Source organism: Synchiropus splendidus, chromosome 6, assembly GCF_027744825.2.
Source record: "Synchiropus splendidus isolate RoL2022-P1 chromosome 6, RoL_Sspl_1.0, whole genome shotgun sequence".
NCBI lineage: Eukaryota > Metazoa > Chordata > Actinopteri > Syngnathiformes > Callionymidae > Synchiropus > Synchiropus splendidus.
Window position 1 is genome coordinate 7,609,747 of NC_071339.1, and position 26,381 is coordinate 7,636,127.

At 40.5% G+C, this 26,381-nt stretch overlaps 1 protein-coding gene across 6 annotated transcripts in view; it reads left to right on the plus strand.

Moving 5' to 3' along the window:
• Nucleotides 1-1,058: 1,058 nt before the first annotated feature.
• cacna2d2a (calcium channel, voltage-dependent, alpha 2/delta subunit 2a) overlaps nucleotides 1,059-26,381 on the plus strand; it is a 159,622-nt gene continuing 134,299 nt past the window's right edge. For all 6 annotated transcript variants that reach the window (XM_053868542.1, XM_053868543.1, XM_053868545.1 and 3 more), the window contains exons 1-2: nucleotides 1,059-1,496; nucleotides 7,596-7,677. In XM_053868542.1, the coding sequence (XP_053724517.1) occupies nucleotides 1,381-1,496; nucleotides 7,596-7,677 (198 nt within the window). In that variant the 5' untranslated portion in view covers nucleotides 1,059-1,380. The remainder of the gene's footprint in view (nucleotides 1,497-7,595; nucleotides 7,678-26,381) is intronic.

The following is a 26,381-nucleotide window of genomic DNA, read 5'->3' on the forward strand; positions in this document are numbered from 1 at the left end:
TCCAGTCTTTTGTTCGGCAAAGGCCACTGCTGCCAGCATCTAATACATAACCTGTCACATTTTCTATAAAGCACTATACATCCTCATCGCGAGGGCATGCGTGGCTGAGAAATGGGTTTTGTTTAGGTGCAAATGTGTCACATGTACTGTGGCCTGCAGGTGAAATAGGAGGCTCAGAGAACAAACAGTGGGGCAGAAAAAAAGGTTATAAGACAGGTGTGTACACAATGATGCACACACGTAAACACACACACATGGCTCAAAGCCTTTTATGATTCTGGCACAGGTTGAAGGGTTTATATTACTGCGTGAGGAAAAATGGCAATAAAATCATGTGGATGAGCTTTGATCAATTAAAAAAAACAGAAAAATCCAACACTTATTTTCCAGTATAGTTTGGGTTATTTGGGTTACATTAAATTATTGGTTTGGTCGGCGTCACTTCACCTCAGTTTTAACTTTGCAACATTGGCGTCCTGTCCAAATTGATTTTACAATTTCACACAGGATGTTTAAAACTCATCCCGGTCCGGCTTTTATTATTATACCCTCAACAGCTTCTAGTCACTGTAAAACAGGGCCACCAAGATTCCTCTTCTTTAAGAGACCATTATCAGTGTTGTGCAACACAAATTGGTCAATTCCGTTTGACTTTATTGAAAGAAGAAATCCACGACTGTCAGTGTGTGTGTGTTTGAGGAGGCAGCGGAAGAGGCTCGCGCTTTCTCGCAGATAGAGCTGTTTGAAAATAGAAAGGTCCTTTCCCTCTCAAGTGCGTCGTGAGCCGCTGACATAACGGAAGTGATACAAACTAGCCTTCAGAATACAGTGTTAATAATAGAATAAACCCTAAATTGCGATTTTTTTTTCGTTGCAAACAAATGAATATTGGTTGTTTATGAATAGCCTGCGCAGAATATGGCAGTTTCCCAAACGAAAATAAAGGCGTTATTTATGTAGGGCCAATTATCCCACTTGGTCTTTTACTTTGAAACGCTCAGCTGGATGTTGTCAGTGTTTCAACGTGCGGCTTTGTTATTTTTAGTCGTCACGTTGGAGCGAGTGGAGAAAAGGAGGAAATGTGGTGGCGGAGAGGGAGGGAGGACAGCGAGTGCGCAAATAGGCGGACAGTCTCATCATCATCATCTTCATCATCATCAGCAGCAGCGGCGGCGGCGGCACAGCATCTTCCTGCTCTTCACCTCCACGGGCTCCATCAGCAGCCTTTCCTCGCTGTGTGATTGAGCTTTCACTCAAGTGTCCTCGGCGACCGTCAGCCTCCCACCGCACACTTTCTCCGGGAGCTGCGTTTATTCTTAGCTCCGCTCTCCTTCCGGCCCGTCTCTTATTTATCCCAGTTTCTTGAATATTTCATGGAAAATGGCGAACTGCGCTCACTCGTGCGGTCTTCTGTGCCTCTTGTCGCTCACCACTGTACTTGTTATTGGCGTGTCCACGCCGGCAGCTGGGACCCACCACTTCCCGCAGCAGTACACGTAAGTACCCGTCTCTGTTTTCTGGGGGTGAAGCGGGGAGAGCGACGCGGAAGTAGGACAGGTGGCCCCGGCGAAGCGGCGGCGCTTCCCTCGGCTCTCCCGCGGGTGGAGGTTTAGCTTCTCCCCGCTGGATCCTCCACATTTAACAGCTGTTTTTTTTAACGTTATTGTTGTTGCTGCCGATGACATTCAGCCCCAAAACCATGTTTAGTTTACAGTCGTAGCATGGAAACGGGTCACATGCGCAGGTGCCAACAACAAGAGCGGGTGAAAGCAATAAACCTAGTGATTATGTCACCGGATTTAAGGACAAAATCCACAAAAATAGGAAGCAAGAGTCAAGCATGTCATTCCTTCATGCCCTATATTTCTAGAACGTAATCAAAACCAAGAAGTTTGCCACTAAAAAAGCATATAGTGAAAGACTTTTCACTTCAATTATAAATGTAGAAAAGTCCAACGGAATTATAGCCTTGGTTTTGAATCCATCAGACCGCAATGGTACATATACAATGCATGAACTTGTATTTCACTCGAATTATGAGGCGAGTAGTTTCTCTCATTCACGCCGTGCTTCCCTCCGAACAACACGCACACACCTGTCCGATCCTCAAATCCATGTCAGACTTCAGCTGCTCTCACTCCTTGCCTGCGTGTTTATGGAGAGATGCACACTCATTCAGTCACTTGAGAATAAACTATAAATAAAGCATTTAATAAAAAGTTCTAAAATGCTAGCCATCAATATTATTAGTTTATTACATTTAATTGAGATTAGTAATTCAACATTAAATCACTATATACTTCAGAAAACGGAGACAATATTGTATCATTCTCTTAAATATATTGATGTTTGAAATTAGGCTGTTAATTCAATAAAAAAACCTTCCCTGAACTGGCGCGACCTAACCGCTCCCTGCAGGCGCTGAATCATGTCTCCGACTCCATGATCATAATGTAATGATGTGGTTTGATGAAGACAAGTCGCTCAGGATCACAGACATGAAAACAATCTGAAAGCCTCCTCCTGCCCGATGCATCTGACTGATCAGCTCTCCCGCTCCTCTTGCTGGCCAAGGTGACTTGTCTTTCATGCAACTGCAGATCGACTTTTAACTTCAATTAGCTGCTCCATTTATTTGATTGTTTCTGCTCAATAGAGTCCACAGAGATTTTGCTCAAACTTGAATTGCTTTCACTGGTGTAATCGATGGTTGAAACTAGCTTTGCTTCATAATATTTTACGGTCTCTTGATGATGTACTTCTGGACATATTGTTTGACGAATGACATGGAGTCCAACAGCGTCAGTGCCTTTTTTTTAGGCTGTAATTTACCACGATGTGATGGTGTTTGTTGCAGAATGCTTGCTGTATCTATTCTGCTGACGCTGATATGTATTATCTGGCCATCTGGTCATGTGGTTGGTATATATCTATACATCTGTGTTGGTGTGGACGAGCTGTTCACACATTCTGTCGCAAAACTCGCATGGACTATAAAATCTAAATCAACAGATGCCACGTTTTCTTTCACCAGGAAGGTAAAATAACTCAATTTTCTCCTACAATTTTAGTTATTTTCCTCACATGGAAATAGTCTAACCTATTTTGCCTCAAAGATTTGGAAAGTGCTATGACTGAAACAGCAGCACGGCCGAACTAAGTGATGCTGACTGTGGCCCGGGTCGTTCTGTGCTCGTTTCAGCGTGGTTCTTGCTCTATTTTCATAATGTTTTGCAGAATAAGTGGACTGAAAATGTGCAAAAAGCCCAGGGCTCAGGGGCAAAGTTTCCAAACTACAATTTGAAGTAATCTGTCGCTCATAGTTTTGCCTGAATAACAGAAAATTGTTTTTTTCTTTCATGAATTACATGAATATTGTGACATAAAATTGAGCCTTTATGGAATGATTTATTTGTAGTTCCCCTTCAATGCTCCAGAAAATATTGCATTATTACAATCCAAGTTCCATTACTTGGATCTGTATTTGCAAATAGTCTGTTATATAACAGGGATTTTATTTGTGTTGTAGTGAAAGACTTTTTATAATGTACACATTCATTATGGAATCGTAAACATTGTTTGAAATACCACTCAAAAGTTGGTTTTGGACCAGACCAATGTTGTCAGGAGAACCACCGGAAGATGACGACGAACTGCTGTTTTTGCATATAACCTTTTCCCTGCGAGCAGAAGTGCTAGCTGGAGTCAGCGGAGAATGCTGCTGTATCCGTACAGGAGATGCTAGCCAAGGCTCAGTAAAACCTATTGAGCACAGTTCGACTCTTGACCTCATATTTGTATCACGGTTAGTGGTTAGCTCAGGCACGCAGTTGAAAATAAGACATGGAATTTGACAATACCTGCAGCTGTTTATTAAGTTAGATGAGATAATAGCCTCCAACATGCTGATCCTCGTCCCTGCCACTTCAGTGTTGGAATCCAGGAGCTCACAAAAGAATGTTGCTGATGATAAATCGCATCATTATGACTTCCAACACGACTTCCTCCTTACTTAAATACAGTATGGCGACTCATGTCGCATACAGGATGATGCTAACTTACGTGATGCTAACAGGGCTAGCACAGCTAGCGAAGAGTGGAGCATGCTACTGAGTGCCTTTCCAAGTGTTTTGTTTTCATTTCAGTTTTCATTTTGTGTTTGTTTGAACAGTGGGACAACTATCCAATTCTAGCCTTGCAAGTGACATTAAGAGGTCGACTTGTACAGACTAGAATATTGATGTGATGAGACACAAATTAGGCAGAGATGGTGTCACAGTAGTACTGTCTTGTATCTTTCTGACCTGTATTGGCCATGCATTTGATTTTATTTCTTAATTTTTTGTCTCTATGCACCTTTGAAGGCAACACTACCAAACTCAGGGCCATTTCTAGCGTCCGTCCACTTCATATCTGTAACAAAAAAGGCACATAACATGTCAATCATGTAACGTGTCTTTATAAGAATTGTAATGGCTCCCAGCACAATAAATGTCAAAGAAACTCTCATAATCCACTGCAACAGTGGAAGTAGTGAGCATTAAATCTTCAGATCAAATTGTACTGTACTGTGTCTTGTTTCATAAATTCAATAATTGTTAATTGTGCCCGGCCCTTGACATAGACTGCTGATAGACTTACATAGCTGAAGAGCCACATGCGAATCATTGAACTTTAACTTTTAACTTTATAACAGTGTTGCACGACTTTAGTTCGTGACACACACACATTCACATGCTGAACTGTTGTTATTTATTTTTATTTTAATTTCCTATCTCATTGTAGCATTGTTTTTTTTTTTTTTTTTACTTGCTCTTATGTTTCCACCTGTCATGCTGCTGGAAATGGGAATTTCTCTTCAGAGATCAATAAAGTATCTATCTATCTATCTATCTATCTATCTATTATATTCTAATGATGTGCTTGTACAAAAAATACTAAGACTAAATCTAGTGACATAAATTTCTTTCGCCTCAATTATTTATTTATTTTTTTCAAAAGAGGGATAACCGTCCAACCTGGCAACGCTGCACGTAAATAAACTGTTTTTAATTGACTGATGGATTTTTATTTCAAAAGGGGACAAAAATCAAGGAGTGAAGTGTGAGGAAGCAGCAAACAGTAGCAGACTGTAAATACAACGTGAAGAAAGTCAACGCTTATCTGTGCCAGTGACCTGGCGTTGCGTCATAAAGGTGGCTGACCTCACCCTTGACTTTGCGGAAGCAGTGTGAAAACAATAGTGAGGATCACTGACTTGACATTCACTGACGCGTGAATGTATGTGACAGCACACATGCATATGTTTCTAAAGATATTTACGTACTCAACGTGTGTTGTCCTGCGAATGATTAGCGGCGTATTAATATTACATAACACGTCTTGGCCTTGGAGCTGAGGTCTGTCCATCTCTATTAGCATCATGTGATTAGCTCCTCTCTGACCATAAACTCATCATGTGGAGGTGACCTTTTCATTGTCACCGTCGACGCTCCGGCAGTGAGTCTTTTTGAAGCCTCGTCCCTCCTCCCGATCCAAGTCCTTTAAAACACAGCGAGAGTGCACTCGTCGTGTGTGCGCTGCTCTTGCTCTCCCGATGAGACCCTCCCTGGCCGGGGGAGACAAAATGAAGAAACAGGGCCTCACTTCACTTATTTCTATGAAATAATGTGACATTTCCAGATGACTGTGATGTCAGATATTAAGCGCGGGAGGGTTCATGCTCGTGCTGATGTTGCTAATGGGGAGCTCAGAGGACTATTTGTTTTAATCACCGCGTGACAGTGCACTCGATTTTCTTGGCTATTGGAGTGAGTGATGCCATAAACAGTGGGTGAAGTGGTGCACCTGTGACTAAACAACCCCCTTTTAATGGTGGATCGTTCCTTTCATGTCTTCTTGGATAACACACGAAACAAAGGCTTATGAACACATAGCATGACGTCATCCTGTAGCATGACATCACTCTGTGACTCCACTAAAAACTGTGTTTCTTGCCAGCTTTTCCTGTGGCTATAGTCCCCCCCCCCCACACATTACACATTATTCTTACACCTATACACTAGACTTGAGTTTTGTTTGCACCTAGTCCTGTTGCCCTACATTTATTTAATCTATATAATTTATTACTCCACTGTAGCTCACCATTCCAGCCTTTAGAGAGTCCTAGAACTTGATGGTAATTCCGATCTGCACCAAAATTGAATGATCTGGTTTGATTTTGCTATTAGACGGATGCTGCCGTCCACATATGGTAACCTTCTTGACTTATCATTTAAATACTTTAAATATTCACGTGTTGAATTTATTTTGCTACTCATTGAAAATGGTGACTGTTCTTTCAAAAACATTTTAGTGAGAATAGTGCATTTCAGAGGTTTGAAATTAAAATATACATACATGTATTTAAAATATAAATAAAAATACAATTTGCTTACAACATGCATTTTTGTTAAACATGAGCAAGCGGAGTAAATAGAATTTGTAACAATAGAATTAATCGAAAAAAAAAATATTGCCCAGGCCTAACCTGCTACTTAACAACTCTGTGGCTATAACAGATAAATCTTTGAAAGTGGACTTCATTGTTCAATGCACCAAGTGCTGAATGTCATAGATCCAAAAAGACTCTGAAAGCTGCAAAGGATCGTGGGATTTTAATTTGAAGACAATGCAACACGGCAAGTTAGTCTCCATCCCTTTAATCCGTGCGGATCATAGCACCTATTGTCTTCAACTCACGATGCTCGTGAACGTCATTGGTACTTCCATTTCCCTTATGTTCCCTCAGTCTTCCTTCCAGGGGTGCGTTTCACTTACCCAAGTTTTTCTCCAACCTTTCTTGCATTGTTCCTCATTTTTTTAATCTAATTTCCCTTCCCTCTTGCTGCAACCGTTCAGTCAGTGATCAGTCATGTCCACTCTGTCCGCACTCTCTTCACCACTTGATACCTGCCCTTTACAGAGAATATTGATTCAATAGAAGACGTGCAGTTTTATGACAACAGGAGGACACGGTTCAAGATCCAAACCCAAGTTCAGGTTATTTATAATCTTTGAAGATCAAGAGTTTTAATTGTGGAAAAAAAGTTTTAAGTTCTATTAGACTTTTTTTGAGAACTGTTAGTTGTCCTGGTGTCCATGCATCTATTGATGCTGTCGTCTTTCACAAAGTCTGTTTTCGATATAAGATTTAAATGCCGTGCATCTCAGACTTAAAGCTACGCTTTGGACGTCCGTTTGGATTATTTCAGTTTGCTGCTGCTGCCGTGTTTAAAATAGAAACTCTTAATCCATTAAATCATTTGTTGCTTGCTTTGAGATATGCAGTGATGAGCTTCAGCCGTTTGATCTCCTAATTCCAAAGTTGGCTCTGTCTGGCGGAGATCAGCTCCTGCTTCGAGTGCACTTCTGTCAGACCTGAGCAGTTTTATTGCAGATCCCAGCCAAAACAGGAGCGTTCATTACAGAGAGAGATGGACTGAGATGCTTCTTGAGTGGTTTCCAGAATGCAGGAGGATGTATTGTGTGTCAAAAAAAAAAAAGATGACTCTAGGAGGCACTGTAAATTAATTCTATATTCTTTTTCCCGGCAGAATGATTCACTGGGCTGGACGCATTGAGAAGGAGCTGGAAAAGGTTCTGCAGCACGTCACTGGGACTCAGCAAATGAGATTGGTAAGTTGAAGTCACCGTGTTCTCTTAAATTATTCAGACGAGTTTGTCATGTAAAGTTGTTCCACGTGAGCTGCGAAGGGATCCATTGTGACGCAGTGATGGGCCCCATATAAAGACTTTAATTTATTCTGATGAAGACGGAAGTGGTCAAGCTGTGAATTATTTATGTTAGCTAGTGACGGAAGAGAAATTTGTGTTGAAGCTATCCACGGAAATGTTTCTTTTTTAACCCCGGACTCACAACAAAAGCAGACGATTTTGGGGGGGAAAGTGGAGGCAACACGCGCAATAAAAAAGAGACCAAGACAATTGAAATGACGTGACTATTGTGATTCACTAGTGTGAAAATGTAATCTTAAAACTGAATTTGAAAAAAATGCTCAACTAACTTTAAATTGTGTTGATCATGGATGTGATGACGGTCCAAGTCTGAGGACCATGACTCTCAGTTGGCATTGAATAACTTCAAGGCTAGTGTCTTTCTCTTCACGCTTTTGGTTTGACTGCTGATGTACTGTGTCAAAATACAGTCCTCTAGTTGTTTAACCCTATTATGGTTGAGGAAAAGGCCCATGATATATTTTTTTAAACCCACAACATTTAACATATTTTGCTCATTTTATGTTTGGGGTTAACAATCATAAAGGATGAAAAAAATCATATTCAGGAATAGAGTGAACATGTTATACATTTTTACCACTACAAGAAAAGCGGTGTTGTTATGGAGTCGTAACATAAGAAGTCTAGCCTCCTTTGTCTTTTATTGAACACAGAATTCACTGCTGTGTGTGTGTCACCTGTCTGTCTGCTGGAGGAGCAGATGGCCAATCAGAGAGCATCTGACACTGTTTCACGGTGTGCACACGCTGGGCCTCGCTTTCAGGCTTTGAAACCCACCCCGAGATGAACGCTTCATTGTTTCTGTTTGGCTTTCATGCCGTGAGTCTGCGGCCTGTGGTGTCTGTCATGTCAACAAAAGCAGTAGTTAGCATGGATGATATTTGTCAACAGGTGTTTCTGAAGATCAGTGACACGGCAAAGGTGCTATTTGCTGCTTTATGCACGTTTATATTTGAGAAACAAGAGAAAACACTCTTTGGAGTGTTTGAATCCAAAAAGCTGGCGCTCGATGTTACTGTAAATGTGTATTTAGCTGTCACAGAAGTTGTGAACCTTAACTATGAAATGGTGTTAGCATGTAGCGTGCTTGGAAAAATGAGATTCCTATTTGGTTTTCCACAAATCCACTGTTGGATTTCAAAGACGATTTACAAAATTCTGTGGGTAATTTGAGGTATTTGAATTGAATGTATTTACGCAGTATCCAATATTAATTACAAGTTTCCCAGTTTGTATTTCTAAATATCATTATTTTTTTATGTTTGTCTTGTCTTCACAGTTAACATGAGAAAGTTTTTTTACGAAACCTTTCGTAATTCCAATTTATGGAAGAGTTCTGTGATAGATTTCAGAATTCTGTCAACACATTTGTATTGTGTGTCGGTCAAAAATGTACTGAATATCCTGGAAAAGACTGGTGTTCCTCTGATACAGTAGGAAAAAAACTGTGATTATTAATTTTATGTGTGCACAAAACCACTGAAGTTAATGTAGGGCATCCATCACATCCAAACATCTACTTATTGTATCATAACAAGGTGCTTTAATGTAACTGCACAATGACACTCAGATGCCTGAAAATATTTAAAATAAAGTGATTAATACATTTTGCAACTTTTCTTGATTAAAGAAATATGATCCAAATAACGAACAACCATTATAAAAACAAGTGATGCATCATTCAGCAAAGATTAATGGGAAATTTGGTAAATGGGAAAATGACTACAAATTATGAAGATAGTCATGAGATAGTTTTTGTGGTGGTTATGTAAGTAGAAACACCAAATGAATCTCTCAATAAAATGATCAAAATGTAGAATATTATGATGGCAATAATGTGCACATATTACTATGATAAAGTTACAAAAAAACGTGCTTAATGAAATATAAATTAAATATTCATTCAGATTTTGTTTTCGTATTTAACATTGTGTTCTTCAAGAGTTCCCAAAGTAAACTGAGCAGCTTGAGTACATATATTCTTTCATAATTGAATGACATGTACGATTATTGAACAAACACTACAACAGCCGCCAGATTTTGTAGGAAATTCATGAATACGTTGCCGTGACTCCTTTTTCCAGACGGGCTGGTGTGATCCTGAGCTTAATAAGGCCTAATGCTTGGATGATGATGTGACATTAAGTGCTCAGTGGGCTTTGAGTTGTGTGGATTTAGCCTTTAATTTGCACCACAAGTGTCTGAGGATTGAACCAAACAAGTCAGGGATGTTCCTTTGAATTGAGTCACTTGAAAAAGCGACGTTAGTGCCAGTGATGTCTTGTGTCAGGGCCCAGATGGCTGTGTGTGTGTGTGTGTGCGTGTGTGTCGGGGAGGGGTTCTGTCTGTGTGTGCCGGACAGTGTGTGCACGCAGAGCGTGTGCGAGGACATTTATCACGGCCCCAAACAGGAGTCGTCACAGGGTGTGCTAAATGGCCCAGCATGCCTTGGAAAGCCATTTTCTAAATGGATGCCTTTCTCCATACGTATGTCTGATAGAAATCTTCCCAGGGCAATGCTGGCTGGTAACAAGATTGCCTCCCTCTGCGCACCCATCTCTTTCATGCACAGTTTACTCTTGTGTACAAAAGAATGTAAAACAAGTGCAAATTATTTTTCGTTTTTTTTCTTGAGAGGCAGAACACGAGACAAACTTTTTCTTCATGGTCAGTTGATGTCTTTGAACCAAAGAGATATGTTACTTGGTCCGCTCAACCTTCTGTTGATTTTCTTCTGAGCGTTCCGGTTTTGTTCTACTCTCGCGAAATGAATTAATAAAAATACCCACAACAGAAGAATAAAAAAAAAAAGCAACAATTCAATGAAAAACAAAAACTATACTATAGGCAAGGAAGAAAATTTGTAATTGTTGAAAGTTGTTGGTCTAAAGTCAGTCAGGTCAGTCGATATTAATGGTCCCAATTTAATGAATTGAGTATGTTCTTAATATCAAAATGTTTTTTCTTTACAAGATATCATCAAATCAAATCATTAACAGGGTTTCTGCCAGGAGTTTAAAAAACTAACTGAACGTGGCCAAAAAAGAAGCGATAGAAAAACATTGAAGCAGAGGGGAAAAGTTTTGCTGAACTGGTGATGATAAAAACACTAGTTTTTCTAGTAGATTTCTCTCTATTCTGCACTGTCCTTTTTCTTCATATGTCCGGCTGGAATGCACGACTTCAGTCACTATGGAGCCGTATTTTTCTGAGAACACCACCACGTATAAGTCCACCTCCATGTCTCATGTGTTATGTTTGTTTTAATCTTTCCCTTTCGTGTAAATATGTTTGATCGCTGAGATTTAATTTTTAAAAACAGATAATTTGTCTGAAGGCATGGCACATCTCATTTAAGCCTTGACAGTACATTAACATGTAGCGGAAACCCTGATTCAAGTCAGTACACTACAGTTTCTTCAGCAGAGTTGTGGTGTGTTCGACATGTACAAGAATAAAAAGGAGCCTAAAATTCAACCCTGAAGAACACCCAGATCCAATGGGGTTGTTGATCAACACAATTTCACGGTGCACACATAAGCCGTTCTTATATGTGTCTGCATATTGGACACCGTTCTGTTAAACTGATATTTCATTTTACCAGAAAAAAGCAAATATATCATTGAAAAATCCAGATGATCTTTTAGGTGAAAAAAACTCCTTCACTGTTAAATGTTGTATTAAGCGCCACGCTGTCAGGAATGTTGCACATTAAACTGTCAAGTGATTGTTTGGGCCTCGACGATATTTTCCTTCTGGTGGACGAAAAGAAAAGATGATGGGAGCTGGGTAATGAGCATGAAGAGCTGAAGTTTACAATTGAGCTCTGAAAGACTAGATGAGTGGGTGGATTTGAGCGAGTGGGTGGAGGGTTTTCAATTGCGAGAAAAGCCGAAGAATGGCTCGACAATTTCGACGGATGCATGTCTTTCCTGTGTTATATTTAGTGTCAAACTCCTTAAGATGCGTGAAGGATGCGCCACAATCGGTGAGTTATAAGGTGAGGAAGTTTAAAGGCTTCTCTGAATGCAGATTTCAATGAGGGGGGTTTGGACAGCTGCCAATGGATCTATTTTCTGTTTCGTATCTGAGTAGATGTCATATATCCACTTGCGACGACGCCTACTTTCTGTCGCTCCTTTAATTTGATGCAGTCGGAGATAGACGGATTAAATTATAATGAAAGTGTTATCTCTCTATGTACAGCTTATTGTGAGATTAGATAATTACATATAAATGAAAAATGTGACAGAACTGCTTATGGTGTGTGGCAGGTACTCAGCACACACACACTGTTCGGGGAAAGGGTCCGACACATTTTCAGCTATTTACTGTAGCTGCTTCCAGTGATGTACAGCAGGGACTTTTATTTAAACATCAGCAGCATCACACAGTGGAAAATATAATGCACTGTGGGGTGGCAGCACGGAGTCAAAAGTTTATGACAACAACTGTGGAAGAAGTATTGAGGAAAATGGAGGCAGCATTGTAGGAGGTGGTGGTCGATGAGGCTGTAAAATATATCGCCACTGGAGGACTGAGAATTTCCGCTATTGTTGTGTCTTCTTCGTGTCCCATTAGAGCTACGTATCAAAATACTGCCCCATGGTTTCCGGCGGTACTGCTCCGTTTAGTCCGTATCGGTAAGCTTTGTGGAAATGAACGCAGTGCAAGGACAGAAGGCTCCGTCCGTATCCGTTTATAATGTTGAGCAACAATGGGCATTCTTACACCTCAGCTCCTCTGATGCGTCTGTTACAGATGTGTATGCAATGCACAGATTTTGTGAGTTAAGCAGACAATCATAGGCATAAATACAGTGGTACTGTAGTTTTGGTTTTCATCCCTGTTACTTCATTTTCAGTTTTCGGTTTCCAATAATTTTCATTTTGGTGCATCCCTACTGCAAAGCCATTTATTGATCAGTCGAAATTTGATGTAAATGTTGTGAAAAAAACAAGTTGAACTTGTTGAGAAAGAGCAATGAGATTGTACGCCACATGGTCACTTACAGTTGGCGCAATCTCCTCAAATTAAATTTCCCCAGCATCTTCAACTGCAATTCAACATGTGTGGATTTTCTTTTTCAAATCTGGGTTAACAAGAGAAATCTAATCAGCGTGCATAATTTGGCAAGCTGCTCTCCTGAACCCCCCGTCAGTTCGGGCTCGCACTTTACAGCCGCCCCCCCACGTCCAAGCCCTCCTTGATGCGTCTCTTGATTAATGGAAACCTGAGACTGATGCAGCAGCAGGTCGATACATCCGCATTGAGAGGGAGCAGCTTCAAGTGGTAATTGTGGGATTCTCCGAAACGGCTGACTTTTTAGATCACACTCCTTTAATAGCTGTAATATGGAGGTAAACAATATGCTGCATTTTATTCTCTCACCAAGTAAAATTTTTAGAACCCAGATTATATTGCTTATGAAATGGTATTTATTCTCTTAATTCTTTGAATGTGATGTCTGAATGTGGTTTTGCTCTCAGCTTAGTCTTATTAAATTAAAAATATACTTATAAATACTTATAAATTGTCAATAAATGGCACGACTTAAGTTGGCAAATGTATTTTGGAATATTCTTGGTCTCTTTCATCACTTCTGGCCTCCATTCCGTGTGCTGTTCTGTGTTGACCACATGCTGGCTGCAGGTTTATCTCAGTTCAACACAGACCCTCTTGCCTGCATGTGTGTGCGTATGTCTGTGTTTATCCTACATGGCTGAAGCTTAGGGTTCAATTCGATCAGGTATTTTTTTCCAGAGCAAGGAGTATGCAAGCTGAACACAATTCCCAAGGTTTTTCCAAACCTTCCCACTGCTTCATGGTTATAAGAAGTTGCTTTTGGCCACGGCAGGCTGCCTCCCCAAGTCTCACTAAAGTTCCTTAGGTGGCTTTACTCACCATCGCTGACTGTTGCAATTCCAAATAATCTCTAAGAAATGCCCTGTAATACTGTAACATTGGAAAAACCTGGTTCCGTAAACGTTCCTCTAGCTCTTCTGAGCAGTCTCCCTCCTTTGGGTTCTTTGAGTTCACCAAGTGATCAACATAGATTGTTCTTTTTCCCTATTAGTTTGATTCTTGTTCTTTTGGCAGCCAAAGGAAGAGTCTCTTGTTCCTCCTCTTGCCTCAGATGTTTACCTTAAAAGGGCATTTTTGAGAGAGGCCTAGCTCGTGTTTTTGTCTGTACTGCAGCTCTTTGTTATCTGTCAGTCCCATTGCTTTCCTGTTCTCTGCGACTACTACTCATCATAGTTAACACTGAAGACTCATCATTTCATGACATGATAACTTTGCGGAATGCTAAGTGGGGGATATTCTACTAACTAGAATGAAATTCAATAAGAGAAGTACCGTTTTTTTTGTACTGAGATGTACCTCTGTGATTCGCTCATTGGTCTTTATTCTGCTAAACAATGAGTAATGTGCTCATAAAGTATTCCTTGTAATGGTACATAGAAACACAGAAAAACTGCTTGGTACTGTGAGGGACAACCTCTTTATTTGTTTATTTATTTTTTGTTATTTTGAACATTTTGAATTTCTGTAAAAAAAAATTGTAAAACATTCTTGTTTAATTGCCATTTAAATTTGTAAATAAACCGATCATGTTGTACATACAGTATATATCAGAGATTCATGTAAATATTATTATTTATTGTCTCAACAAAAAAAAATAGTAGTTAAGCTATGTAGTTCAGTGAGATGTGGTTGAAGTCTCACTGTCTATTAACTCATCCTATAACGCTTCAGTTGGTAATTCATAAATTTGCATGTCAGCAAAAATGTCTCTGGAGTACTTAAAACTTCATGGTAAATAACTTAAGTCAACAACTCTTTGTGTGAGCCAGGCGTCCAAGAAGCCTTTCATTTTCAGCTTTACTTATTGCAAAGTTGTTTTTTTAATGCCACGTCTCCCTACAATGCCCCACTTTTTCACTCAACTGCAAACATGCAATATGCCACATGGTCAGCTGCCCTATAGCCACTCTTAATGGGACCAAAAAGAGGAAAAAAAACATAGCAACCCATGAATTATTTTAAGAATGCCCAAGTTGTTTTTCATCCCAGGCACATTAAAATCCACTTCTAGATGCATTGAGTCACATCAGGGTCATGAAAGCTTGCTACTTTTTGTTTTGTTTGCAGCCCAAATAATGGACTGGTCGTCTGCCAGCTCCAGCTTTTTCTGTGTACTCATCCTTATGAAATGAAACAAAGCAATTAAATTGGGCAGACATGCTAAGTCAGTGCAGCAGTGTGAGTGCTGGTCAGTGTCATTACTTCAGACCTCGGGCAGAGCACACAAGAGAAGGGCACTACTATCTGTATTTATTTTTCTTTATTAGTTTGCTGACACTTGGGAAGGTCAATAGGCTGGAGTTTTACAACATGATAGCTAGACTCTGGTGTCTAGTATAAATATGGAAAGAGAAATATCTGCTGAAGGCAGGCCTGCATGTTGATATCTGAGGGATGATGCTAGCTTGGATTATTCTGAGTGGATTTGCGATAACGCACAAAACAAAACACCAGTGGCTTCTGAACAGTTATGATGTATATTTGCCTTCTAATTCACAGGCTCCCAATGTGGGGGTCTGGTCAAGCCGCTGGTTGTGGGTTATGGTAGATGTCAGAAAAAAAAACAAAAAAAAAAATACAATGGCACGTGCCTTATATTCTGGGCGTCACTAGTCTGTGGCTCTATTATGTTGGGGGTAACACAATGAAAAGTGTGAGAACCCCTGATGATGGGAAATATGTTGACATTCTCCTTCAGGTAGTGGTGTCAAACTCAATCACGTCCAGGGTTTTCCCCAGTGCTTTAGCTGCCCAAGAGCTGTCCTATGCTGGGATGTCTCCTTCAACAAGTTTTCTGTCAACATGTCGTGAAGTGTGACACACAATGTTGGCACCGTCAGTGCGGGAGGACACGACTCTTTAAGGTAGACTGTTTAAGAGGGCCGTGAAAGGTGTCCAATGTTCAGTTCCATCTTGCGTGGATGGGCGGGTGTGAGGAAGTTACTGTGTCTGAAATGCAGAGAGAGAGAGTTATTTTTTAAGTGTTTATTGTGCATTGCAACAGTCAATTACTTGGCGAGCTCTATGGGTTGAATGCCATATACAGAAATCCTGAGGTGGTGAATTCACTCTTGGCTGAGGACACCCTGCCAAAAACCTTTTTTAAAACTTTACCAATGTGGGTTTCATATACTTCTGGGTGGGGTTGAACATGTGGGTGGGGAGCACTTGGAAATGCACGTTTGAGTGGCTTGACATAGCGATTGACTGTGTTTTTTTTTACGTAGAATGATGGAGCGCCACCCCGCCAACCCTAACCTCCCTCTTTCTTTTACGCGACACCCCATCCGATTGAAAGCCTAACACTAAAGGCCCACAACATATAAACTGAAGGTTCACTTGCCAACGTCATTATGTCATGGGAGTGAGAATGTGCTGGCTTTAATACAGAAATATGAGCCTAACAGGATGTGACGTCTATCTGCTTTTTGATTTTTGGAAGTCAGTCCTAGCATAAAACATCTCTGTGGGCCCCTTCTACCTGCATGAGTCTGAGGAAGTCAGCTTTGAGAAATTTCTGCACGTGTTATAACATTTGTAATGCGTGCTCATGGCAAATCTTGAATGCTTTACTCTTGACATTGACATGCAGTGGTGGTGATTGAGTTCTGGTGCACTAAACATTGATTCATTCTAAGCTGAGTATATGAATTAAGAACCTTTCACGGCCTCCATAAATAACATGGTGTGTAGCTTTCAACCCCTTTCCCTCGGTCAGCCACATCAGATCTAGATCATTTCATAGAAGAATTTGCTGCAGTTAGGTATAGGTCTTGTAAAATGTATTTCAAACTGAAGAGAGACGAGGCTGAACAACTTCAAAATTGAAGCTCATTTGAGTTTTCCTTATGCAGAAGTGGACTTTTCGTTTAGAAGGAATATTTGTTCAGCAACTGGTGCATTCAGTCATATAGTGACATTATGTAGATACAATATGGCCTCTGGGGTTTGTGCTTGTTTAAATATAAACAATCTGGCGTTTTGTGCCTCAATAGGATTAAAGGTCTGGAAAGGCTGATGCCCTCTCAATGGAAAATGCTGTATTTTGCAAACACAGCAGCTCATTTCAATTCCGCTTCTTCTCACTCGATGTGCATGGCGTGTGTATGTTTGTGTGTATTAATACTTTCTTTCTCCTATTTCATGATGTATTTGGGGCTGTGAAGCTAGTTAGGGAGAGCCACCTTATACAGGGAGTTGCAAGCGACCTGATGCCTGAATTGAAGTGCTCTCTCCGTTCACTGCACCGTTTGTTTGGCTAGAAAACGTTCATTCATCATTCACAGAGCTCGATGACTTGAATTGAAAGCTTGAACATTGAAGTTACTATCGAACGATGAGCTCCGTAGTGAAGCTTCAGCTTCCGTGTGAATCGGGTTACGCAGTGCCTACCTACACGTTTCTCCTTGCATTAGCTGGCAGAGACAGTCGACTTTGTTCTCCTGCATTATTCGCTCTGTGTTTAATCTGAGGGAGGCGCTTCCCCGTATGCAATCTCTCCTCCTTTAGAAGCAGGCTGGACCCGCGCCTATCTGCCGCCAGCTCTTCTCTTGAAGCGCTGCTGTTTGATGTCATTTCAGTTTTACCCCTAAAAGCCTTATGTTCTCATGGGGACTACATTAGCTGACGGAGAAATTCACCAAAAGGTGTAGTTCTCAGTGTCGCTGCCCGAAAGGTAATGGCTTCCTCTGCGGGTGGTGATTATATGTTGACTCAGAACTGTGCTCTGCACATGACAGTGATGCTATCATGCACAACCATTTAGAAATGCAGAACAACTGTGCTAGGGAATAAGTGATAGAACAAGATGATGAGGTTAGTGTATGAAGATGAAATTCTTATTATTATTGCTGCTGTTGCTGCTGTGACTCATGGAATTTCCCAGCTGTGAGACAAATAAAGGGCATCTAATCTAATCTTATCCATTTAAACTATGCAACTGTAATGTAGCTAAAATGCACAACTGAAAATGGGCTACTTAAAGGAAGATTTTCCTTTACTGGGTTGCCTTCATTGACATCTAATTGTTGTTGTACTTGTTGGGGTGGAAGAAAATATAATGATAGTGCTATCCACTTGCTTCGATGTTTTCATGTGAATTCATTTGAATGCTTAAGATTTCATCTTTAAAAAGAGATAATTTTTCTGAAAGAGTGGCGGCACTCATTTAAGCAGTGTCATTTACATGTAGCGGAAAATTTAAATAAGGCTACTTAATTATAGAAAAATCTTTGCAAATGGACAAACCTGCTTTAGGTAACTAGGTTACAATATTACTCCTCTGTTGTTAAAAAAATACAAGAGTGTGTTGCTTCTTTGCAGAGATTATCTGCTTCTGTTGTATCATGAACGAAAAATCATTCAAAATGACTTTAAATTTACTGGAAATGGAGCCTGATGGACAGAACTTCAGAAGGGATACTAAAACATCAACTCTTTAGATCTGTCGATATGGCAACATTTTAACATATATATTTATATGATTCTGATAAAATGAACACCATTCATTTCAACAGCAACAGGGTCAGCATATATTTCACATCTTTTCTGCTCTTGTGTTTCATTGAGTCGGTGTGCCGTGCAATTTCTTAACATTGTCAGAATGTATTTTCTCTTACATTTGTCACAATGCGCCACTGCGACCTTAAATGCAAATGTTAACCTAAAAAAAATAAGTCGCATTCAAGCCACCATAAGTTCCCTGATCTGTCAAATGCAAAAAAACAAAGGAACAGAGTGTTCTGTCCTTATGCCCTTTTCTGGAGCTGAATTCATTAAATTCCGCCGTATAATGTATTTCAGTCTTGGATGGACTCTTTTTTTTCACTGTGTGACGCAGAAACATACAGATGTTAAGCATTTACATTGTATTCTGGTCGTGTTTGATGTTTTTTTTTATCGATAACAGCTTTCATACTGTAAAAATGCCATGATATCATTATAACAAAACCATTATATTTTGAATGAAGATGATCAAACCAATTTAATGACTCCCAAAGAACATCCAGTTGCTTAGTTCATTACCATCTCTCCTTAGTCTTTCACTTGATTTTTATAAGAGGTGACTTGACTGCTGCGTAACTTATAAGTTACAGGCTTTGCAGTGGAGTGAAGACTGCTCCTGTCGTTGCCTTACATTAATAATGCTTCCTTATTAACCAACACTTGAAAGATACCCAAAAGGATTAAAAATTCCATTCTCAATGTTGACTTAAAACACTGAATAATCCAGTTTTGAACTTTGTTCAAAAAGGAATGTCTTTATAGACGACTGCAACTGAAACCCTTGAACATGTTTCAAAGCATGAAAATAAAAAGTGCAGCTGTATTGTGGGAAGGAGTATAGCCAATACACAGTCAGCACACATTGCAGAATGACCTTAAAAGAAGCTTAAATTATGTAAAATGTAATATGCATCTCAATGAATCTGAATGCAGTTGGATAAGCTAAACAATTCCTCCCAACTGTGGTGAACTTCTGCTGATAACACCAAAAGTTATTCGTTGTGTGGCTGGATGAAGTAAGTCTCTTCTGGTGACCAAGCAGAAAAAGCTTGCTAGCGATGGTGCAGTTCAAAACTGTGACCCAGAGGTGGGCAAAGGGCGGCCCATTGCCTGTAAGAAAAAACACAAGATAAAGAGTGGCATACCCGACTTAAAAAATGAATGAGAATCACTTCTAAACTGGTTTCTCACTGACTCATGAAACATACTGGGCAATGTTCTGAACTTGACTCATGAACTCCTCACGTCTTTTATTGACATTAAAGCACTCAAAATGCCCTGTTTTCGCCTGCGTGTCTGAAGTTCCGACAACACAGTCAGTCTCCGCTGCTGCTTCTCGTCTCTGGTCCTCCTGGAGATCGGCTCTGTGGGCGGAGATGCGGACACGCCGGCAAAAACAGCGCATTTGGAGCGCTTTGATGTCAATAAAATCCCTGTGATTTCATCAGTTTGATGTGACAAGGCTCAATATTTTGGCAACATGATGCTCTTTAGCCTGTGAAAATCCAAATATTGCCCATACAGTATATTTCAGTCCAGAAATGACAGTACTTTCTGACCACTCTGTAGCTGCTGATATTTTAACAAGCCTTTCATGGTACGACTTGCTGCATATCTTGGAGGCTAAATTGAGCTTGGGGGCAAAATGCATCTCCACCACCCACGCCGCACTACAACGCATAAGGCAAATTGTTGGAAAACAATTTTAACTGTGGGAATTGAATGTGTCTAAATGTTCCAGCTGGGTTCTTGCAAACATGACTCCACCATTAGCAGGTTCCCGGCAGCATCATTGCTTTTGTAGTTGACTGATGCTTTTGAATAGACGGAGGAGAAATGTTTGTGTGTCTATATGACAACCCAGCCTGCTCTACTTGTTTTATAACCCCAGTGTCAGCTCCAATAGCCCCCCGTCGCTGTGCACGCTCAGCATAGGTGGAAGGAGCTGAATGAATGAATAGCAGCAGAATCTGCTTTAGGTATTTCGTGTGTAAGCCAGAAGTCTGTTTTTGCTTACAGGCGGCTTATCTTCCTTTGTCATGTGGATGTGGATGCGAGTGATTGTAAATCCAGCAGAGTGTAATAGATTTAGTATCACAGTGAGACATGGCAAAGTTTTCAGAAGCGCAGCTGAGGTTCTGTATGCCAGGTTCCTTTCACGCGGCTACACAAGTGCTCTCTCGGGTCTATGGTGTGAGTTCCACGACACATGTTCATGCGTGCGTGCCGGTCGCATGTATTTGTGTGAACTTTGGACCACCAGCTCATTTCACACACAGACAGACATCAAAGGAGGTTCGAATTAACCCTGCGTGTCGGTGCGGCTCTGCATGCCATCCGCAATTTCACATCTCCACCGCTCCAGCAGCAGCAAACCTACATGCCCATTCATATTGAAATGAACAGATGGAGCACCGCCACGCACCCAATTGCCATCCTTCACTGAGGAAAGATAAAATACTTCAAAAGAGCCCAGATGCGTGTGATCTGTTCGCAGGTAGGGGCGATGTGCGCCGCCGCCAGGTGACGAGGTGAACTGTTTTTTTTTTTTTTTTTTTAGAGCAGGTCAATTCAGTTTCAATTACAGGCCTCGCTCTGGCTGCTCGATTAGAAGCAGCGGAGATGCTTCACACGCTCGGACTCACATCAAAGCGCTCACCTCGGCTATCTGCATCTGTTATTCATCACGTCGGTCGTGATTGTTACACCACGTGTAGAATGGTTAATTTAGTCTTCGCCGCATTTTGGGTCCTAATTTGAATTTCTAGTCAACTCGGCGGTTCCACCAACCTGGATGTGGTAATGACCATACACATCCTGGTGCCACTGCTGATGATCATTGCTGAGGTCGATGGTGATTAGGAGCGCCGACTGACGGCGTGAGCGAAGGTATCTGCAGGTTGGAAGTGCTGCTATTTTTACTATCCACATGCCATCCAGTTGGCCGCGACTGCCGCCAACCAGTAAACACATTCATATTTCATTAATCTGGCCTCTCCCCTCTCCTCCCCCTGATGGCCTCTTATTGTCTCCTCTAGAGGTTGTTCAGCACTCCAGCGTGACCGAGCCCACCCCGCTGTGCTTCCTGCGCCCACACACATGCTCACTGTGCTGTCGCTACTATGGGAGCAGGTCTTTTTAGTTTGGCAGAGGATCCACGTCTGCTAAATTTAACAGTATATAGTGCCACTCAGGAAACAGATACACCTACGTGTGAACCATCTTCTGGCTGCTTTCACTGTATATGTGATTAACAGGAGTTTTTTTTACTGTCAGGGTTTGTAGGGGCAGCTGATAACAGGTGGGCTGAGCTGCTTGCATTGTTCGAGTCATTCGTTCATTCAGTGATTTGTTTCTTAATACGTTTTTTTGGGACAAAGCACAGTACACTTTATGGTTTGATCAGCTTCGTTCTTGTTGTGCAAATGTATTTTTATGCCTGAAAACATCATGTATTTTGACTTTCAAATTGTACTTGACCGTAATATATATTCTTCTTTCTTAAGACTGTTAATATTGAGCATCATTTGCTTTGAACAGGAGTGGTGGGGGTCTCATGAACGCTTTTCATTATTGAGTTACACTCAGCAGATGGAGCTAATTTTACTACTGAGCATCTTAAAGACTCCACCACAAAAAGGCTGTGAAAAAATGTAAACAACACAGGGACAAATTTTTCTGTTTCCTCAATCAAAACCAAATATAGATCAAAGCAGGAGTGGCTGTGTCACGTGTATATATATATATATATATATATATATATATATATATATATATATATATATATATATATATATATCTGAACATAAAGCCAATTTAAGTTGGTCATAACAAACATGGGGTTGAGATGGTGCAACGCTCCCTTGTAGCACTGTGTACAGTCATTGCATTTATAAAAAAGTAGACAAAATAATTTGTCTCTGATATACATAAAAATAATAATTTACAGCATCTTTCCAAATGCTGTTCAAAAATCTTTATTTGAATATATATATCTATTTGGCAGTAGGAAATGTATAGTAGCCATTAGATATGCTTGAGTTTGCATAATTTCTATCAGCGAGATAAAACACTCCAATCTCTGGTGCTTGTGTAAGTAATGCCTCACAGTTACTGTTCTGTAATCATCGATTGTTTCTGCCTGTAATGAAGGTTTGTGCTAAGGTTTTCCTGGTATGAATAATTCATTTGCGCTGGGCTGCTATTGATGGTCGTGTGTGTCTGCGGTTAATAGGAAGATGCCACTGCTCTGTAGATCAAAACAAGAACTGCTTTTCCATGCGCAGGTATGTGTCAAAAGGCTGGATGAACTTCTCAAGCAGATTGAGAAATTACTGTAAAACGACAAAAGAGTGCAACAGCTTTGTGAGGCACAAACGTGTGCGTGTGTGTGTGTACACTTTTGCTTTGCTACAATTTGCATGTATTAGGGCTTCAAAAACATATGGGAATTAAGCCTTCTGTCTGTGTACTGGCGGAAACCCTGTTTGCTCTGCAATGTTGTGTTTTTGTTGAGCTTTCAGAGCCGAAGGTTGCTTGGAGAAATGTTGTGTATTTTTGTGTAGTTGAGCTTAGGAACAGTCTCATTTGCCAATAATTTAAATCCCAAGCAGCCTCCAGGGATTCTAACGTTAAGATGACTGTTAAACGTTTGGAGTAGAGAAGCTGGGACTTCTCTCTGTTCTTCTGCAGCACTGACAGCCTGCTGTTGTATTTCAACTGTGGCCTGAATATGTGTGTGTCATATCACTCACACAGTGGTCCTCCATGATGAAGGTAGATGTTAACATGGAAATATATATATTTAACCTATCCATGTAGGCCAGAGTTTTTGAATATACTGTAAATTCTGGAATGGAATGTTAGTCCCGCCCACTGAATTTAAGAAGGAAAATAGATCTTGTTCAACCATAAGCCGCAGTGGTCTATAAGCCACAGGTGCAGTGGTGCTGTCTGCGCTGTAGAAAGGTCAGTGTTGCTTAAAAATGCATGGTCACTTCTAAACTAGTTTTGTAAATGGGTCCCAGCATGGAGACTGACTCATGACAAACTGGACAATGTTCTGAACTTCATCATCAACTCCTCATATCTTTTGTTGACATTAAAGACCTCAAAATGTGCTGTTGTCACAAGTGTGTCAGAAATTGTGACACCGCAGCTGGTCTCTGCTGCTGCTTCTGCTCTCCGGTCCTACGGGAGAGTGGCTCTGTAGGCGGCATTTGGAGCACTTTAAGCTCAATAAAATGCCATGATCTCGTTGGTTTGATGTGACAAGGCTCAGTATTTTGGCAGCATGACGCTCTTTAGCCTGTGAAAATCCATATATTAGCTGCATCTTTGTATAAGCCGCGGGATTCAGGCCGCAAGAAAAAAGTAGCAGTTGACCCAAAGTTAGATCTGTATTGCACTGTCCATTGTTCTTTAGCATTTTTTTTTTCAAAAATTCATATCTTAATAGTCATGCCAGACATCTCAATATTTTGTAAAAGGTCTTCCCAGACATGTAAATACATGATTATACAAAATGATGTAGAAAGTCAGCTGTAGAAAGTGGCTAGCTTCAGCTGTCCATTAATGGCATGCATGAAATAATGAAATATTTGCTTCCAGATAGCACCACCTGTCGCAGTCTCTCACCTGACAAGTTCTGTGTCAGTGAGAGATAAAGCCGGGTCCCGCGGTCCATTGATCTGAGTCACGCTGCAAACTTGCTATGACATTATCATGAAGCGAGGAAGGACCGTACGAAAAAAAGTCCTCATTTAATCGTTGACTAGACACTTTTTTAATATTCCAGGCAAAGTTCTAAGTTATTAACTTCATTTTCTTTTAATGGACACATTCCAGTTCTCATTATCCTGCAGTATTGGAACTAGATCTAATCCATCAAGACAGAATATGCTACTCAAACTTTAACAGTTTTTTTTCGCCTCAGAGACATCCGCAGTGTCACAGTAGTTAAAGTGGAAATTGGAGCTCACAGCTTGAGGAATGGCCGTTCTGTGAAACATTCTCCTTTGTACTGAACTGTTGCTTTGCAAATTTGTGCACGAGCCGCTTAAGTTTGGGGCTGTAAAGTCATTCTTCACAGGCATCAGTTCAAGTTGCATCAACACTTTAGACTGAAAAGGGGAATGATGGAGCGACATCGTTGTCAGTGTGTTACTTGTACCAGGTTTGTACTGATAAAATTCAACATTTGTGAAACGCTTGAAGCATTTTCTTTATAGTTATGATCTGAAAACACTTGCAGAGACATATGTCCAGGCTTCAACCTCATCTCAAAACCATTAGACTTTCAAACCTGATATGTGAAGCTTGTGGATCTGAAGTATTGCAAAGCGGATTATTGCCAGTTTGAGGCAGAATAAAGAAATCCACGACCATTTTAATTACCAGCCGGGTAATTAATGACTACATTAGCTGCACAATAGCAATATACAGCGAAACCTGCGCTCATTTGACTAAGACAATATGTAGCTCCCAGCACAACCCTTGTCAATCTCAGTCTGAAGGTCCCTACATAATCTGTGTTCAATTCAATTTATGTTTATGCAAATTAAGTTGCTTATTTTATTATTTATTCATCGCATTAAATCATATTAAATAATGGAGTCTCAACGTAATTGTGTTATCTTGCCTTATATAGGCAGCCAGGGAGTTTTTCTTTATGCTCTATTATAGACACTTTGAGAGCAAATAATAATTCATGGAAACATTCACAATGAAAAGCAACAATGTAAATACTTAGACATGTCCCATTTCTTTTTTGTGGTTTTTTTTTACGATTTAAGACAGTCTTTTTGGTGACTAAAAGCTACCTGCGTTGTGTCTAAATAAAAGTGTCCCTTTGGTTTCTATATGAGGAACTTTGTTTTTTTTCCTCTTGACAGGAAGAAAGAATCTTGTGTGTTTCATGATTACACAGAAGAAGAGGCCCAGCATTGATCTGCATTTTTATAATGTGTTTGGAGAAGCTTTCATCAAGAGCCCTGTGTGTTCGAAGCCACCAGTTGTTTCGCAGATGCAGACTGTGGTTAAATGCTGATTGACGGCTCACTCTATTCTTTGTAGATTGATTGAAGTAGTTTTTCTTTATCCAAACGTATTCAACAACGGCTCACGGATGAAACAGGCTCTTGTACACCAGAGAATAGATGGAATTGGATTTGAAGTCATTTCATCAGGTTAAGAAAGCAAACAATGCGATTGAAAGGTTGGCCCCGCCCCTTACACCTTTATAATGCTTCGCCAAAATGCCCCCAAAGCAAGACTGAAATTATGGTTAGAGTGCCGAAATGTCTAAAACTAAAACTGCATTAACAACAACATTTCTGGTTCGAATCTCAGTTAGCTTGTCGTTGCTTGCTTGATGGCAGTTGCCACTCCATCGTGGGATCAGTCAATTCTTAACCAGTTGCGAGTCACTTACGCTAAGCTAGCAACAATTAGCTTAGCTACAGTAGCTTACAGGAGCTATAGTTATTGACATGAACGCTCGGCCGTTCCATTGCATAAAAGAAACCTTTGTTCCATCTCAGAAACGTGACAGACAGAAATCTTCCTAAATTTTATCTTATTAAATCACCCTTCACCCTGTTCTACCTATCGTAAGAGGCAATTCTTGGGTGTGTTGGGGCGGCAAGCTGAAATTAACTGGGGGCCGTCCTCTTCAGTGTTTTGCACGACATGCAGGTTAATGATTGGAATTGAATTTAAAAAGTAGTTTTGTCTATATTGTAACACATTTCAAATCTATTTACATTTTGTTTCTTATTTCCAGCGTGTCTTGTCAGTATTCAGGCACATACATTTTTTGGTGACTGGTGTTCAAGCCAGAAATAAAGGTCACCCATCGCAAAAAGATACTTTTGTTATTGTTGCGGGGTCAGTTTGTCACTGACAAAATCAAAGTCTAAACTTTCGGCCTTCTTTGCATGTGGCGGCGTAGTGGCCAGAGCATATCGTGTAGGACAAAAGTTGCCGGTTCTGCA